At 43.9% G+C, this 16,045-nt stretch overlaps 2 protein-coding genes and 1 long non-coding RNA gene across 10 annotated transcripts in view; 1 reads left to right on the top strand and 2 right to left on the bottom strand.

Annotated features, from left to right (window-relative positions):
• The first annotated feature begins 426 nt into the window (after positions 1–426).
• MOB3B (MOB kinase activator 3B) overlaps positions 427–16,045 on the top strand; it is a 204,907-nt gene continuing 189,288 nt past the window's right edge. For 3 of the 8 annotated variants that reach the window (XM_045469837.1, XM_045469830.1, XM_045469836.1), the window contains exon 1: positions 5,758–5,844. The gene's annotated coding sequence lies outside the window, so the exon portion shown is untranslated. Of the gene's footprint in view, positions 1,060–1,107; positions 1,748–5,757; positions 5,859–16,045 lie in introns of those variants that run through there. The other 5 variants (XM_045469839.1, XM_045469834.1, XM_045469831.1 and 2 more) reach the window with 5 other exon arrangements.
• On the bottom strand, positions 4,462–7,259 carry IFNK (interferon kappa). The gene has a single exon (XM_045469840.1). The coding sequence runs from the start codon at positions 6,088–6,090 to the stop codon at positions 5,464–5,466; it is 627 nt and encodes a 208-aa protein (XP_045325796.1). The 5' UTR covers positions 6,091–7,259; the 3' UTR covers positions 4,462–5,463.
• The window catches only part of LOC123593641, a 66,424-nt gene continuing 59,703 nt past the window's right edge, over positions 9,325–16,045 (bottom strand). Inside the window, exon 3 of the long non-coding RNA XR_006710420.1 lies at positions 9,325–15,142. This is a non-coding gene — a long non-coding RNA (uncharacterized LOC123593641). The remainder of the gene's footprint in view (positions 15,143–16,045) is intronic.

Genomic DNA, 16,045 nt, shown 5'->3' with positions numbered 1-16,045 from the left:
AACAGGTATAAAAGATGTGGAAGACATTATTTTCTTTTTACATTTATTTATTTTTCAGAGACAAAAGAGCACAAGTGGGGGAGGGGTAGAAAGAGAGTGAGACAATCTGAAGCAGGTTCCAGGCTCTGAGCTGCCAGCACAGGGCCGCTGCGTGGGGCTTGAACTCATAAACTTCAAGATCTTGACCTGAGCTGAAGTCTGACGCCCAACCGACTAAGCCAGCCAGGCGCCCCATAAGACATTATTTTCTCTAGGAATCTTATCTTTAATGACTCCTACTATTAAGAATACTTTCTATGTTTACTTTACCCTTAAGACCACCCTGCAAGGTAGATATTGCTTTCCCAATTTACAGAGAAGAATACTGAAGTTTAGAGGTCACAGATCAAGATCACACAGTAGAAAGTCTCAGGGGTGACTGGGCTTCAAAGTCTATGCTCATCCCACTACTCCCAGTTTGTTCTAGTAAATCTGCCACAATCTCAGAGTATTTTCCAACGATTAATGCTCCGCTCTGTCAGTATTTTTCAACAAGTCAGAGAATGTTGGAGAAGGTGATTCTCCCTTTATAGGTGCCTTGGCCGTTGTGGACCCTGAACGCGTCCTTTCTGATCCGGTATCTCCCTTGTCGCCCTGGTGAGAAGACCACCCTCTTTTCCCCAAGGTGGGGAGCCCGCTTAGCCCGACCACTCCCCACCTCTGAAGGAGGCAAGTTGAGCCTCCAGGCGACCTGTCTGACTGCTCTCCCCCACGGAGCTGCCATTCCGCGGACGGCCGCCAGGGGTCCCCTCTCGGCGTCCCCGCGCACAACCGCACGCGGGGCGCCTGTGGGGGCTACTTGGGAGCAGCGGCTGGAGCTCGAGCCCCGAGCTCGCTCGCCCGCGCGCTCCTGGAGACTGCGCGCGCTGGCCCCTCGCCGCTCGCCCCTTGCCCGCCGCGTGGATCCGCTAGCGTCGCCCGTCTGGCCTCCGGCTCACCCTCCTCCTCTGGCGCCGCCTGCTACTGACCCGCCCGGAGCACGGAGCCGACCCGGCCGCTGGCTGAAGGTAAAAGCCCACGGTGAGTGAGAGCCCGCGCCGGGAGAGGCAAGGTGGCGCCGCCCGGCAGCTGCTCGCCCCGGTGGCGCCCGGGCGGGCTGGGGTGCGGGGCGCACCTGGGGGCGGGCGCAGCGGGACCGGGGGGTGGGCGGCTCCGCGGCCGGGATCCGCGTCAGACCCCCGCCCCACGTCGCGGCCCCTGCGGGCCCCTAGCGCGCCCTTCCTGGGCGGGAACGGGAGTCCAGTCCCCAGCCCGGGCTCCGGGGCCTTGACTGTGCAGACTCTGTAACCTCGGTCTCCCTGCGGGGCACAAGTGCGTCCCGGAGCCACCCCGAAGTGCGGGGGGCTGCAGCGTGCGTGTCAGGCCGCGGGGGGGCGGGAAGACAAACTTTCGCGAAAGTGCGCCTGGGCCGGAGCTCGGCGCTCGGGGCGTGTGCGGAGGCTCCACGCGGGCTGAGCGGGGGAAGGAAGCCCGCTCCGCCGGCCCGCTCGACCCCGGCGCCGTCCGAGCTCCGGAGAGGGTGCGGGTGGGGAAAGAACGGACGAAACCCTGCCGACCCCTTGGGCCAACAACTGTCAAACATCTGGAATCCAGCCCCTCCCTTCCCCCGCGCCGAGGAAGGTGAAAAGCCCTCAACTTTCCTTTGATGGTCCTCCTTGCCTCGGGACCCCTCTCGGAATGGAAAGGGCCGACCCCCGGTGCCTGGCAAGTGAGTACCGGGAACCCCCAGTCGCCTCTGGCTCCCCCCTTCACCCACCTTCCAGACCGCCTCCCAGACGTCCTCCCCGTAGGGACCACGCCATAGAGCCCGTGGAGATCGTGACGAATGGCCTTTTGTTTCTCCGCGTCTCCCCTATTGTTTGCCTTTGCAACATCTGGCGGGGCTCGCGGAGAGAAGGACGCCCCCCGTGTCCTCCCTGCACCCGCCCGCCACCCCCTCCCTCCAGCCCACACGGCCGCCTCCCGCTGGGGATCCCGACCGTGGAAGGAGAGGAGCCTGACCCCCGCGAGGCCGCCGCACCCAGGCCCTGCGGTTAGAGGGCGGAGGGAAAGTTGCAGCCTCCCCGCCTCCTCGGCTGCCTGTGGCCCGGGGCGCATTTCTCAGATCTCAGCCCAGGCGCGCCGCGAAGGGCGCAGTCACGGAGAGGTGCCGCTTTCCCGAGACTGGAAGCGACCTTCCGCCCCCGACCAGGGTGTCCTTCGGTAGTTCCAGTGGATTTAAATCGCCTAAAGGCCTGTGGCTGGGCCGCTTCCAGGGCAGCGGCACAGGGTCGGGGCACTTGTGGTGGGCAGAATGCCTAGGTTCTGGGGTCTGCGAGTTTCCAAGGGCCGGAGGACAGGCCAGGATGGAGAAGGAAATAACCCGGGAAGCCTCGAGACTTTGCCTAGAAATAGTGGTTAGGTGGCTTCGTCCAGATTAAACGTGGAGTTTTGACTTGGGGTAGGGCTTCCCATGTCTAAATCCCAGGTCCCCTCTCAGCATTTAGAGACGCCACCGGGAAAGCGCCCAGACTTCCAAGTCCTTGCGAACCAGTGGCTTGGGACTGCCTCCGAGTTCCCCTGGGGGTGCACCTGGTAGATTATGGGTGGCCCTATTTCTGTCCCTTCCCTCACAAGTTAGATGCTTACACGTCATGTTTCTTCTTACTGGGGAGTATTAAAGAAGTAGGTCAAAGCAAAGTAGCTACTCTTGAGAAGGGGGGGTCACCGAAAGGGTGAAGGGAGAGTGGTTTTGCCTGTGAGTGGAGGCCAAGCCTGTGCACCTGTTAGAACCTATACATGCTCATAGCTTTAAATGCAGTGATGTTGCCAGCTTTTTCTGAGGGAGGTCCACTCGTCCTTTTTCCAAGGAGACTCAATTACACTCTAACTTTTGATCCTTCCCCCAAGAGGGGGTAGGGAGGAAGCTCCCCTCCCAACACTTGTGACCTATGTACCCACTCAAGCATTTTAAGTGGGAGCTGTGCACTTGGCTCTCCACAGTTCTAAGAGTCTATCCTTTACCTGACCTAATAGAAATTTGACTTCCATTCAACAAATAAATACAAAGGTGACTGCTAAATCTGGAAGGTGGACACAGAGCAATTCCAGAAAGTGCTGGATATTACCAGTGGTACCAACAACAACAACAAAAAGCAAAATCTTTGAAGCACTGGAAGGCTCTTTACAAACATTTCATTATGAAAATGATGCATAAGGAAGGATTCCTTTGAAATTTTGCACAGTAGCAGCAGGAGAAGAGCAACAAGGCAGACCTGGGTTGCCCAAGAAGTGCCCAAAGGCATCATTAACAAAGTGTAAGGGCAGTGTTTGTCCTGGTCTGCTCCAGTAAGGAAAACAGGATAATTGTAGTGGAAGATAATCTTGTACAGTTTCTTTAATTTTAGAATTAACTACCCTCCCCCCTCCCCCAAATCACTGTAGGAAAAAAAATACAGAGAAGTGAAAATGAAGACAAAAGGAAGGGGGATATTATAAGCAAGGCTCCAGTGGACAATCTTATCCAATGATTTCCTTGGATAAATTTCTGGAGATAGTACAGCTAGGTTGAATGCAATTTTTAGGATATTTAAGATTGCCATAGCGTCCTGTAGGAAGGGTGTGCCGCTTTACCTTCTCTCTAACAAGATACAAGAGGATTTTTTTCCTTGCATCCTGCACCCCACTCACACTCTGTATTATAATCGCTGTTTTTCATTTCTGCCAGACCGATGGGAGGGAAGTATGCTCTTGTCTTTTGCATTTCTTTAATCACAAATGAGATTAAGCATTTTTCCTGTTGTCCCTTAGAGGTGCTTTTAATAAAAGCATACTGTTCTGACTTCTGACCCTGCCCATGTAATCAGATAATCTTTATTAACTCAAAGTTCCAATTTTCTTCCCTCCAGCATGGCAGACATTTGGCAAGACTGCAGCCATAAATTACTAAAATAATTGACATGATCTCGGTAGAGTTATTAGGGAGACTGTGCATAAGCATTATTAGAGAAATTCTTGGAAGATGCCAAGTGTATACTTACTGCTTCGTAGTGTGCATGCCCCAATTTCTTCAGTTTATGCCCCCCCTTTTTTCATTTAGAACAACTCTGTTGAGGAGTTGTTTTTACTAAATGGATTTTACTAACTCATTTTATTTGTGTTCCTTCCACTGGTAACCAGTATGTCATAATCCACAACTTTTAATTTTTGGCTGAAATTTACCCCAGTTTTTTTTTTAAGACTTTCTCTATTTGGCTTTACCATTTGAGCCCTGTACTTGAATAAATCTTGAAACTAAACAGTTTAGTAGCTTGCTTTTGAAACAATAGCAGGAAGGTTTCCGAAGGGTGGAACCAGGTACATTTTGTGCATTTGTGTAGCCATAAATCTCTATGTTAATTCTTGCTTTACGGTGCAGGTTTCTGAAATGGGGTGGAGGAGAGAGAGGAAGAGAAAATTAATTTCAGCTAGATGATGAATTAATACAGATGAAGGATCACACAAGAAAATTTGGGTAAATAATCTAAGTAATCTGGATACAAATTAACTTCTAAAAAAATAAACTATAGTAAAGTGTCATGTGTTATTATAACTAGTTTACTTAACAGGCAGAAAGTGGCGTTCTAATTGGGAAAATTCAATGTGAAAATGCGAAGTATGACTGTAGGTAATTTATCTCAGGCATTAAAAAACAGAAAAACAATGAAAAGCAGATACTGTACTTTTCTGCAGCATTTTCCGTGCCTTCCAAATCGAATAATATGCAGCAAGAGTCAATCATTGGCTCTCAAAGGTTGAATGAGAGCTTAATGGCCATCCATTAGTTCAACCATCCAATATCATTGGGGGTCTTTATTCTCTTAAAATAATAAAGTCTTTGTATCATTTCAAACAAACCAAACTGAGAAGCAAATAGGCCAGGAATTTCAACTTTTTTTTTTTTTTTCATTTTTTTGTTGAGGACAGGGGGAGACAGGAAGGGTTTTAACTTTATGATAGCTTGTGTAAGCTCCTTTAACAAGCTAAATTTTCATAGAATAAACAGCCTTGGCAGCAGGAGGATTAAGTCATTGAGGTGTTACATTCTGCAATATTCTCTGGGCTACATCCTCTAGCCATTGGCTGGGTGAAGTTCGAAGGTAGTAGAGCAAAGCGAGTACAAAATGGCACAAGGAATGGGAAAGAAAACAGTAGAAGAACATGAAGAGAATCTCATTCCTTTAGAACTGACTTCAGAACTTTCTGACAAGATTCAGGGTACCCAGGAGATGGTTGGCATCACCTCTCTTGGAAAGGTAGCTGATGTCTCAAGGCCAACTTTAGAGACTCTAAACCTTGCATAAATCATCGCCACTCCAATGGAGAATAGCCCAATAATTCTTAAAAAGAAGATGAAAGAGAAGGAGCTGTTGGAGAGAAATGGAATTTTAATTCTAAGAATATACCTTATTTCTTCCTGAGTAGTAGTGTTAATTTATAGAAGTAGTAGAAACATCTTCTGAGTTCCACTCGGATGGTCTCCCAGGCACAGCGACTGTATTTCTTATCTTTCAGGAAGTTGTACATCCTATAGAAATATCTCCTCAGTTCTAGGCTGCTCACCTGGGAGACCATAGCTCCTGAGAAGTCCATCCCATCCTCTTCCATCTGTTTCGAGTCTTCCTTCCCTTTCTCCTCTTCCTCGAAGCATTTTTCCAAGTGGTGCATCTGCCAATCAAGTCTGATTTGGATTTGTTTCAGGTTTTTCTTTTTCCAAGTGGATTTGGTGGTGGACTCTCTGAAGATGTTGAAGGCCTGTGTGGACATTTCATAGAAGGCCTCCTTAAGGTACCTTTCCCCAGGTGGGGTGTGTGATTGGATGTCTTGGGGCAACTCAAAAGCTCTGGTTTCTCTTAGGCACTCTACAGGAAATGAATTGCTCATGCTGTTCAGAAGTCTCAGATTTTGCCAGGTGACTTCCCTTAGGTGAAGATGCAGCAAGTTACAGTGCAGAGAGAGGGCGCCAGGGATGAACAGACCTACAAGGCATGCAGGCCACAAACACTTTTGAATCACGTCAGGCTTAGTGTTCATTTTTTTTTTTTTTTTTTCTTCCTAAGCTAAACATCCAGACTCAAGATTGACAGTGATGTTTTAGGTCTTAAGTGTTCCATCACATGCCTTTTATATACCTGAATATCTTCCGTGGGGAGGAGTTTTCTCATTCGTCATTTTATGGTTCTCAGGGTTTCGGCCCCTTTCCTTTGCCTCTGAGGCTTGTTTTGACTTTGTGTGACTATGCCAACTTTGGAAATGCTGATTTTTTTTTTCTTTAAAGTGAGCAAAGCATTACCATTTCCTTAGTTGCTTGGATGACCCATCCCAGTATTACAAAATTGTCATAACACGATTGATTATTACGTAGAGAGAGCGATCCTTTAAAAAAATGGTTTTGTTTTGTTTTGTTTTGTTTTTTGGTATCTGGCCGTATAGCCAAACATCTTCTCTCATTGAACTAATCAGACATTGATTGACCAAATGACTGTAATTATGTGATTGCAAGTCTACCAGAACATAACATAGTTTAGGTTTTTCTAATCTTGTTAAATTCAGCTTCTATATTTGGATATTTTCTCTTTTTACTCTATTTTCGTGGGTCTCAGAAAAGATGAAAACAGAGTTGGTCAACTGAGCATGGAACTTAACAGAAGAGAAAGCTGGCTTGGTTTTCTTTTGTCAGTAGAAAATGTTGGCACTCTCCAACTATCCTTTCCTTTAGTTAAACCCAAACCAGTGCTTCCCATGGCTGTCAAACATTTCACACACCTCTGATACCTGTCATAGTCCTCTAGGGAGTTGTATAGTGGGAAGTATTTTTCTGCTTCATTAGCTTTTCTCTTGTAGTGTCATGCATTTTCCTTTTTTAGGTATGGTTTAGGCAGCATTTTAAAACTTCTGCTTGGCTATCTTTTCTTCTTATTTGGAGGTTCTGGATGCTGGAAAGGTTTTTGTTTGTTCCTGTTTGCTTTTCCCTGAGGAGGTACTTCACACCTGGACCACTATTACGGGGATAATGATAGCTACCCACCATTTATGGTTTTCACTTTGTTTGACCAAAAATAACCTTCTTCTGGTTATGGAAAAAGGAAGGCAAATGCATTCCTTTGTCCAGGAAAGTGAATGGGATGTCATTAAACAAGTCTGGCTTAATTATCACCTTAAAAAAGAAATGTATTCGTTTTTGATAAAGTCATTTTAGAATAGTAAGCAGACACAGTTCCACAAATATGACAGACTTTAGAAACTTAACTTTAAAAGTTCTTATCTAGGGGCGCCTGGGTGGCGCAGTCAGTTAAGCGTCCGACTTCAGCCAGGTCACGATCTCGCGGTCCGGGAGTTCGAGCCCCGCGTCAGGCTCTGGGCTGATGGCTCAGAGCCTGGAGCCTGTTTCCAATTCTGTGTCTCCCTCTCTCTCTGCCCCTCCCCCGTTCATGCTCTGTCTCTCTCTGTCCCCCCCCAAAAAAAAAAAAAAAAAGTTCTTATCTAAACCAGTTGGTTGGACTAAAGGCAAACTGTGGACAAGTGGGATTTTTTTAAATCATGGTTTTTTGGACAGGTTTCCTCTGAGAAAAAAACTTGCTACTTATATTACTCTACATGTGCTGTCTCCAAATTCTGATTTCACAGATTTTATGAGGTGACTAATTTGGAAAAATAATTTGGAAAATGAGCCCTTTTATATTTTATAATTATAACATTATAAGTTGACACAACCTTCCTAGAGAGCAAAATGATGATATGTATCAAAAGCCTTAAAAATGTGTCTAATGTTTGACTCAGGAGTTCTCCCTCTGGGAATTCATCCCCAAGAAATAATGATGGGCATCTTTAAAGACTTAGCTGTCATGGGGCGCCTGGGTGGTGCAGTCGGTTAAGCGTCCGACTTCAGCCAGGTCACGATCTCGTGGTCCGTGGGTTCGAGCCCCGCGTCAGGCTCTGGGCTGATGGCTCAGAGCCTGGAGCCTGTTACCGATTCTGTGTCTCCCTCTCTCTCTGCCCCTCCCCCGTTCATGCTCTGTCTCTCTCTGTCCCAAAAATAAATAAACGTTGAAAAAAAAAATTAAAAAAATAAATAAATAAAGACTTAGCTGTCAGGAAGTTTATCACAGAAAAAAACTGAAAACAATTTGCGCAGCAGTAGGTAGTTGGTTAAGTAATTCATCAGTAGAAAATTTCTGTGCAAGCATTAAATATTTGGTCACTTGGATAAATTTACTTTGTAGCTTAAAACCAAGTTAACGTGGTAGTATATAGAATCTTTTTTTTTTTTTTTTTTTTTTTTTTTAAATTTTTTTTTTCAACGTTTATTTATTTTTGGGACAGAGAGAGACAGAGCATGAACGGGGAAGGGGCAGAGAGAGAGGGAGACACAGAATCGGAAACAGGCTCCAGGCTCTGAGCCATCAGCCCAGAGCCTGACACGGGGCTCGAACTCACGGACCGCGAGATCGTGACCTGGCTGAAGTCGGACGCTTAACCGACTGCGCCACCCAGGCGCCCCAGTATATAGAATCTGATAGCATATTTGTTAAATACCTAATATGCATATATGTGCAGAAAAAATCTAGAAGTGTATATGCTACAAATGTTTTCTATGACTAGAAAAATAATTTTTATTTTTAGTGATTTTTGTTTTTTACATTTTTTAAATGACCTTGTTTTTTTTTTGTTTTTTAGTTTTCTGTAGTCAGCAAGTATTTCTTATTTCATAAGGTAAAACAAATTTTAAAACAACATATATTAAAAAAGAAAAATTGTTATGTATTTGCAATGTGATCAGTACGTACTACTTTATTTATTTAAACATCTCCATTCTAGGGTACTTCCAAAGGAAATATGAATTTGCCTGAAGACTCAGTTCCAGTTACGTAGAATAATATAGAGTATGTGGGAGTTCAATGTACTATTCTTGCAACTTTTGAATAATAGTATGTATGCTTATATATTACATATACTTGTGATTAAACATACATACAGAGTCTATAAAGTACAAAGCACTTCTGAGGATCATACCTGCTTGTGTATTTCACGTAACTTCTTCTACCTAAAACCTGTTACACTGTCCCAGGCAGAACTGCTTGTCCCTCTTGTGGGCATTTACTGTGCTTTGTCCCCTTCATTATGGCTTTTTAAAATGGATAATTGTAGGGGCTCCTGGGTGGCTCAGTTGGTTAAATGTCTGACTTGGCTCATGTCATGAGGCGTCCATGGGTTTGAGCCCCGCGTCGAGCTCTGAGCTGGCAGCTCAGAGCCTGGAGCCTGCTTCAGATTCTGTATCTCCCTCTCCCTCTCCCCTTCTCCAGCTTATGCTCTTTCTGTCAAAAATAAACATTTAAAAAAATGTTTTAAAGTGGATAATTGTATAAGTGTTGATTTCCCAGCTTTGCATACTCCCCCTCCCCTACCCACTCGGAATGCCTAGACTATTTTGCACTTACTCGAGACAGTTCAGTCTTACTGACCAAGCTAAGAGACTGTTCAATTGAATTGCTCTGCTAAGAGGTTCTTCTCATAGGTGATGGAGGTGGCTGCAGATTTGGAGGTTCCCTGTATTTTCTGCCACGTACAGTTTTGTCATTTTATCCTGCTCACCCCGTATTTCTTCCTTTTATAACCATTCCATACCATATCCTCATTTATTCAAAACTCTGTTGTTAGCTAGTACCACATGCCAGTCACCAGGCCCGGTCTTAAAGATGGAGCACTAAGGTATAGCCCATGATCTCAAGGAGGCCACAATTGAAGAAGTAGGTACATTCTGAGTCTTTTAGGCAGCAGGAGTAATTCATAGGTCTTCCCTATAGCATGGACCTCATCCCCATGTGCTGTAAATGTTAACTGATGCTGATGGTGACAATATTCATGACAAAGGTGATTGACATGCATGTCTTCCCCTCTTCAGCTGTCAGGGTCGCCTGATTTTGCAAATAAAAATAACACCCGTGCAATATTTGGAAAGTACCTATACTAAAAAACAATCACTCATTGTTTACCCCAAATTCACATTTAACTAGGTGCCCCATATTTTACCTAGTAACCCTCTCTACCATACAGATTCCCAGTGAGGTCTTAGAGTAGAACTAAGACATGAAACCCATTCTAGGAAACTTTTCCTCAGCTAGCTGTCTACCTCGTGCAGAGGTACATTCAGTTGCATTACTCTGTGCTGACTTTACTTGTATACACAGCCCTAAAAACTGCATGCTCCAAAGAGGCACCTGCCACACTAAGAAAGTATTGCATGTGTGCATTCATGCGCACACACACACACACACACACACACACACACACAATTGCTCTGATCAGAAGCATTATTGGATGATCAGTCATTGGTCTTGCGTCTGTTTTATAAGAGCCATGCCATGTGAGTATATCTCAAAATATCATCAGGAAAATAAAAAAGAACAGTGTATGGAAACATTTTTCCCCAAATTTGTCTGGTACAGAATTGGACTGTTCCATCTACCATCAGCAGTGTGTTGATATACCTAATGATGTTTCCATGATATTTGCTCTTATTTCTCTAGCATGCCTTGAGATCATTTGTATGTGGCCAGGCTTTCCTCAGAGAGAAAGCTGTTTAGCAGGGGCTGCCCTGTTGCTGATGGAACTGTATAAAGCCAATGGGGCTTACCAGGTGCACAATAATGGTCAAGACACAATTTGCTTGACAAATGAAGATGAGACATTTCAGTCTAGACAGGATTGCTGTGATTCAGCTCAGGGGCATTTAGTATTTTCTGGTAAGATTTATTGCTCTCCATGAGAAGGCAAGTTTCAAACCAAGGTGAGAGTAACATATCAATCATCCATGTTACACAATAGCTGAAAGCTCGTTCCATTTGTGGGGTCAGAAGGTGCTTGAGCCCAGGAGAGAGCTCTGAGATGGGGAGCCTTGCACCCATGCCTGGCAGCACCTCCCCCATGGTCACCACAAAGTTGTGTGCAGCTGTTTGAGCTCCAGACCAAGTCTGAAGCTCCAACTTGGCGTTTTGCTCATTCTCAGTGCCTCCCACATTGGGGTCAACCTCTCTCATGGTCTTGTAGTCCCCTTCTTGGCTGTTCTTTTCATGATGTGCCTGATGTAGAAATTTATAATGACTCTACAAGTAGCACATGGCATGTGTCTTTATATATGTCTTTATAGTAAAAATTCAAATGCTTCAGCTAAAAGTGAAAACTCTGCTTGCCAGTGCAGCCTCACGCCATGCCACTCTCCTCCCCTGGATAACTCGTTATTCATTGGATGTGTGTTCTTATTTGATAACTGTTTCCCCACTAAGCACCAAGTTCTGTGAGCACAGTGTAACAGCTAGCTTGTTGGCAGTCCTCTCTTGAATGTCCAGTGGGACCCATGGTGACTGAGAGAGACCTGGATAACTTCCGTGGATGATATGTCACCATGGGGAGACTTGTATATATTTTTGAAAATTGCCAAAACAAGATTATAAAAATTATAATGTGCTTTGAAGTTTAATCCTGTAAGTGCATCTGTCACTATATATTTGATATCACTTGTATAATCTAACAAATGTACTTTATAAACCCTTCATGAATATGAGGCCTGGGATAAATGGGTCACTAGACCTGGATCAAACAGATCCTGGTGCCTTTCACAGTGCCGGGCTCAAAGTAGGTACTCAGTAATTATTTGTTGGATGAGTAAAAGAATGAAGCCATGTCTCAATGACAGGGAAATCATTTGGTGGTTCAGTTAGGGATTTGGGAGGACAATGTCGGGTGTTGGGAAAATTGAGAAGTCCACAGAATGGTGGGTAGCGACTCAAACCTCCACTTCTTTTTCTGGGATTCCCCGTGGCTGGTTAGGTCATGAGCACAGCCATACCTCTAGTCTAGTGGGATCACATAGTTTTAAGTCGTTTGGGTGACTCACATATCTAAGCCTCCAGGCAGTTATTCAGTCTTGTATTCATGGCATCTCTTGCATAAAGACACTAAATGTTTGTTGAACAAAATACTGCCTTGTGATTTCTTATGATTTGCTCATTTGCCATGTAAACAAAACTGCTGAGAGGCTCAAGATCATTCCTTCCCCCTCTTTCCTCCAGTATTGCCCCTTCTTTGTATTAGATGCTCCCCATAGCTTTTTTTGTTTGTTTGTTTTCTTTTTGTTTGTTTTTGTTTTTGTTTTTGTTTTTATCATATCACCCTTAAAGAGGCTCTTTGGACAGACTTATCCTTGGATCTCTTTTATAGTCCAGCTGTAGATGATGCATGTAGTAACTTCTGCACAGAAACAATTTTAGCCCTTACAAAATGATCCCTGATAAAAAGAAATTTACCATGTGAAATAAATGTGTAAGTAAATAAGTATTCACCATCAGTAAAACCTACCCTCAGTTTTGGGATTACCAGAACAGTTTCCACCTGTATCCTTGTTTTGCTTGGTCCATTCAAACCCTAATGGGGCTTTCACTTCCAAGATGGTAGTAAACATTTCAGATGAGAGTTGTCACCTTCCAGAATAATCCTCCCCTTTACTCACTGGGTAAATGTGGATTTCTTCCCAGACCACATCCAAGAGTGCCTGCAGTCTGGGAAGAAACGGCAAGAGTGGAGTAATGTGATGGACAGAGAGGTCCTCTTGTCTTGGATAGATATTTTAAAAAGCAGTTGCCATTGCAGAGATGAGGACAAGGTCTTCTTTTACTTGCTGTCAGGTTGCATGTGGTCATAGGTTTCCTGACATTTATGAATAACAAAGAAAGGCATTATTATGGGAAAACTTAAGTGGACTTTTCTTAGACTGACAGAATAATCACATACCCCAAATTTTAGGTTTTCTTTAGTGTCTGAGCAATGCTTGGTTTTGCAGGTAGTGTCCAGGAATAATCTGTTGTAGCCAAGGGGGATAGGGGAAGGGTCTCTTATTGCCAAGATCCCTGCTCTTAGTAGGCTCTGAAGTGTATACTCTAAATCATAGAATGTAGGGTTGGAAGGACACTTAGAGATAGGCTTCTGGGGTCAGACGGGTGAAGTGACTTGCCCAAGGTCACAGTGCTACTTGGCAAAGTCAGATTGACATAGGTCCTCTGACCCAACGCTGTCAAAGTAATAAGCCTTTACCAGCTTGCAGAGAACTTGCTTCTCTCTGCCTCGACTGAGAGGAGCAGCCCTCTTGCAGTCAAAGAAGAGGGGATTGAGGAGGCTGGAGGCTGGCACTGCTGTGAGGCCAGGAATGGAGGCCATAACTGAAGCTTTTTCTGGTACTTCACAAGGGCTTCTCAGCTCTGTGGGGAAGGCGATACTAGAGGAGGAAACCCTGAGTTCAGTCTGCCACCCCCAATATTTCTCAAAGTTACCTAGAATTCTATGGATAATAACTCGTTTCCCAGAATCCTGGGTCAGTTCTGGTCTAGAGAAATGAATGAATTTCCTGAGAGATTTTCCCCATGTCTGTAGTTAATGTGTTTATGTATTCATTTATTTGTGCCTCCAGTGCTCACCACATAGTGTGTGTTCAATAAAAATTTATTGAACAAATAGGTATGTGTTTCACTATTTCCCCTTATGAGTGTATTTTAATTTAAATTGAATTTCAGATCTGTTTAGCATCCTCTTGGTAGAACTGTGTAACTCTGAGAAAGTCACTTAAACTTTCTGTACTTTGTCTCTAAATAGGGATGAGAACCTACCATAGAAGGTGGCTGTGGATATAAAAATTGCTGAGAATGGTGCCTTGTACATAGCAAGTGGTAAACAAATGATCCTTATCATCATTGTCGTCATCATTGTCATTGTCGTCATCATCATCTGTTGCCTACATGTTAGACACAATGCCAGATTCCAGAGATTCAAGGGCAGAAAACACAGATGCAGAGGTATCTTGAGGCAGTGCTACCTGAGGGGAATCTTGAAAGGCAAGAACTGATGGAACGTTGAATTAGGACAGTGATAGTAAATACAGAAGGGGATTATCTAGGAGGTAAGATTGGGTTGTCTTGATGATTGATTGGGAATCAAGGGGTAAGAAAGAGGAAATAGTCCAGGAAAGAGCCCAGTTTTCTTACTAGGTATATGGTTGTACTGCTGACTAAGAGATAGTATATGAGAGGAAGAGCAAGCTTAGGGGAGCAACTGGTGAGTTTTATTATAAATGAGTTGCTTTGAGTTGTCCGTGAGATAGCTACATGGACATGTCCATCTAGCATTTGGATGTGTGGGACTAAATGAGGATAGGAGACTGATCCAGGCTGGAGAGAGAGATTTAAAAGTATGAGCAGAAGCTATAAGTGATCATTTAAGACCTTAAGAATTAGTTGGTTTGTCTAAAGAGAACATGTTAAGGTGGGAAAAGAAATATGAGCCATTATCTGAATCCTAAGAATCACCTCTGTTTAAAGAGTGGGCACTGGAAGAGGAAACTGACAAGGATGGTCACAGAGGCATGGGGAGCATGAAGATGAAGTATTTTGACTGTTAAAGTGTCTCTGCCTCTTTGCCCAGATGACTCCTTACAATCCTTCTCAACACAGTGCTCTCAGGCAGCCATTCCCAATTATAATGTATTTGCCATCATTGATCTAGACCTAATCCCATTGTACAGATGAGCTATTTGAAGGTTTGAGAGGGAAATTAACTCATTTAAGCCTAAGGTCAAAGTCTTTATGCTCTTCTAGCATATGCCTTCCATGAAATACATCCTGTGGCCCGGTATGTGTCTGCGAGACTTTGGGAGATGTCAGCTGGATTGGAAGTTGGTTTGGTTAATTTCACTTCTACCATTTGGGGCTACAGAAGCTGAGAAATGTATTTGTTTCCCAAGACTACCATAACAAAATTTCCCAAATAGCATGGTTTAAAATAACAGATTTATTCTCTCACAGTTCGGGAGTCTAGAAGTCTAAAATCAAAAATGTCATCATGGCCATTTTCCCTGCAGAGCTTCTAGGGAAGAATCTTTTCTTACATCTTCCAGCTTCTGGTGATTGCTGGTAATTCTTTATGTTCGTTGTCTTGCCGATGCATTGCTCCAGTCTCTGCCGGCATAGTTATATAACATCCTCCATGTGTCTGTGTCCCTGTGTCTTCCAGACATTGCCTTTAGGTATTTTCTGGTAACAATCTACATAGTTATTATTGATAATAGAAGAAACTATTTAGCAGTTGCTAAGTATCAGCTGTTTATATAAATTATCATTATTTCTCACAGCCACAATACAATGTAGATGTTATTATCCTTAATTTAAAGAGGAGGAAATGGAAGCTTGGAAATACTAAGTGGCCTACCCAAGATAACACAGCTAGAAATATACAAAATCAGGTTTAATCCCAGGTCTGTCTGAGGCCATATTGTGTTTTTACAGGATCTAGGGTTGTAAAAAGGTTTAGTGTAAAATCTACTGTGTGTATCTATGCATTAATAGCCTATTTCATTCCCAAAAGGATTTGAAGCAGCTTATAAAAAATGTATATATAATACAAGAGAATAAAAAGTATTTAAAGAAGTCAAAGTTGAGGGAAAACATGTGTAAGAAAACAAGAGGAACATAAGAATGCATGTCATGATCTCCAATGTCATTAGTGCAGAGGGTTGCAAATCTTCCTTGGGCTTTCTAGAAGCAAAGAGGAAATGTTATCTGTTAAAGTAAACCAAAAGATAAAACCATCAGCAAAGCTAAATCCTCAGAAGAAACAAAGCTTTTTTTGATACTGAGTCCTGGGGGGCATTTCTCCCATGGGCTTTCAAGAAGCGACCACTATGGAATTTCTTTGGTAAAGACCCCAGCAACCTCCTTACAGGAGTAACTACCACCACATGCATTGCAAGGGTGATTCTTGTAACCTCCCTATGTGTAGGCAGATGTCACATTGCTAGTGTGAAGTTTCTTGGCAGGCATTCCATAGGGACTTAATGAGTTTTCTCATGTTTAGTTACAGAATGGATTTCTTTAGTTCAGCTGGATTGGGATAGCATGTCTTCACCATGGCTCAAAATGGGGAAAAGTGTGTTCACTTGAGAATGTTG

Source organism: Leopardus geoffroyi, chromosome D4, assembly GCF_018350155.1.
Source record: "Leopardus geoffroyi isolate Oge1 chromosome D4, O.geoffroyi_Oge1_pat1.0, whole genome shotgun sequence".
Classification (NCBI taxonomy): domain Eukaryota; kingdom Metazoa; phylum Chordata; class Mammalia; order Carnivora; family Felidae; genus Leopardus; species Leopardus geoffroyi.
Note: the sequence above shows the minus strand (reverse complement) of the source record. Positions and strands in the feature narration are given on the sequence as shown.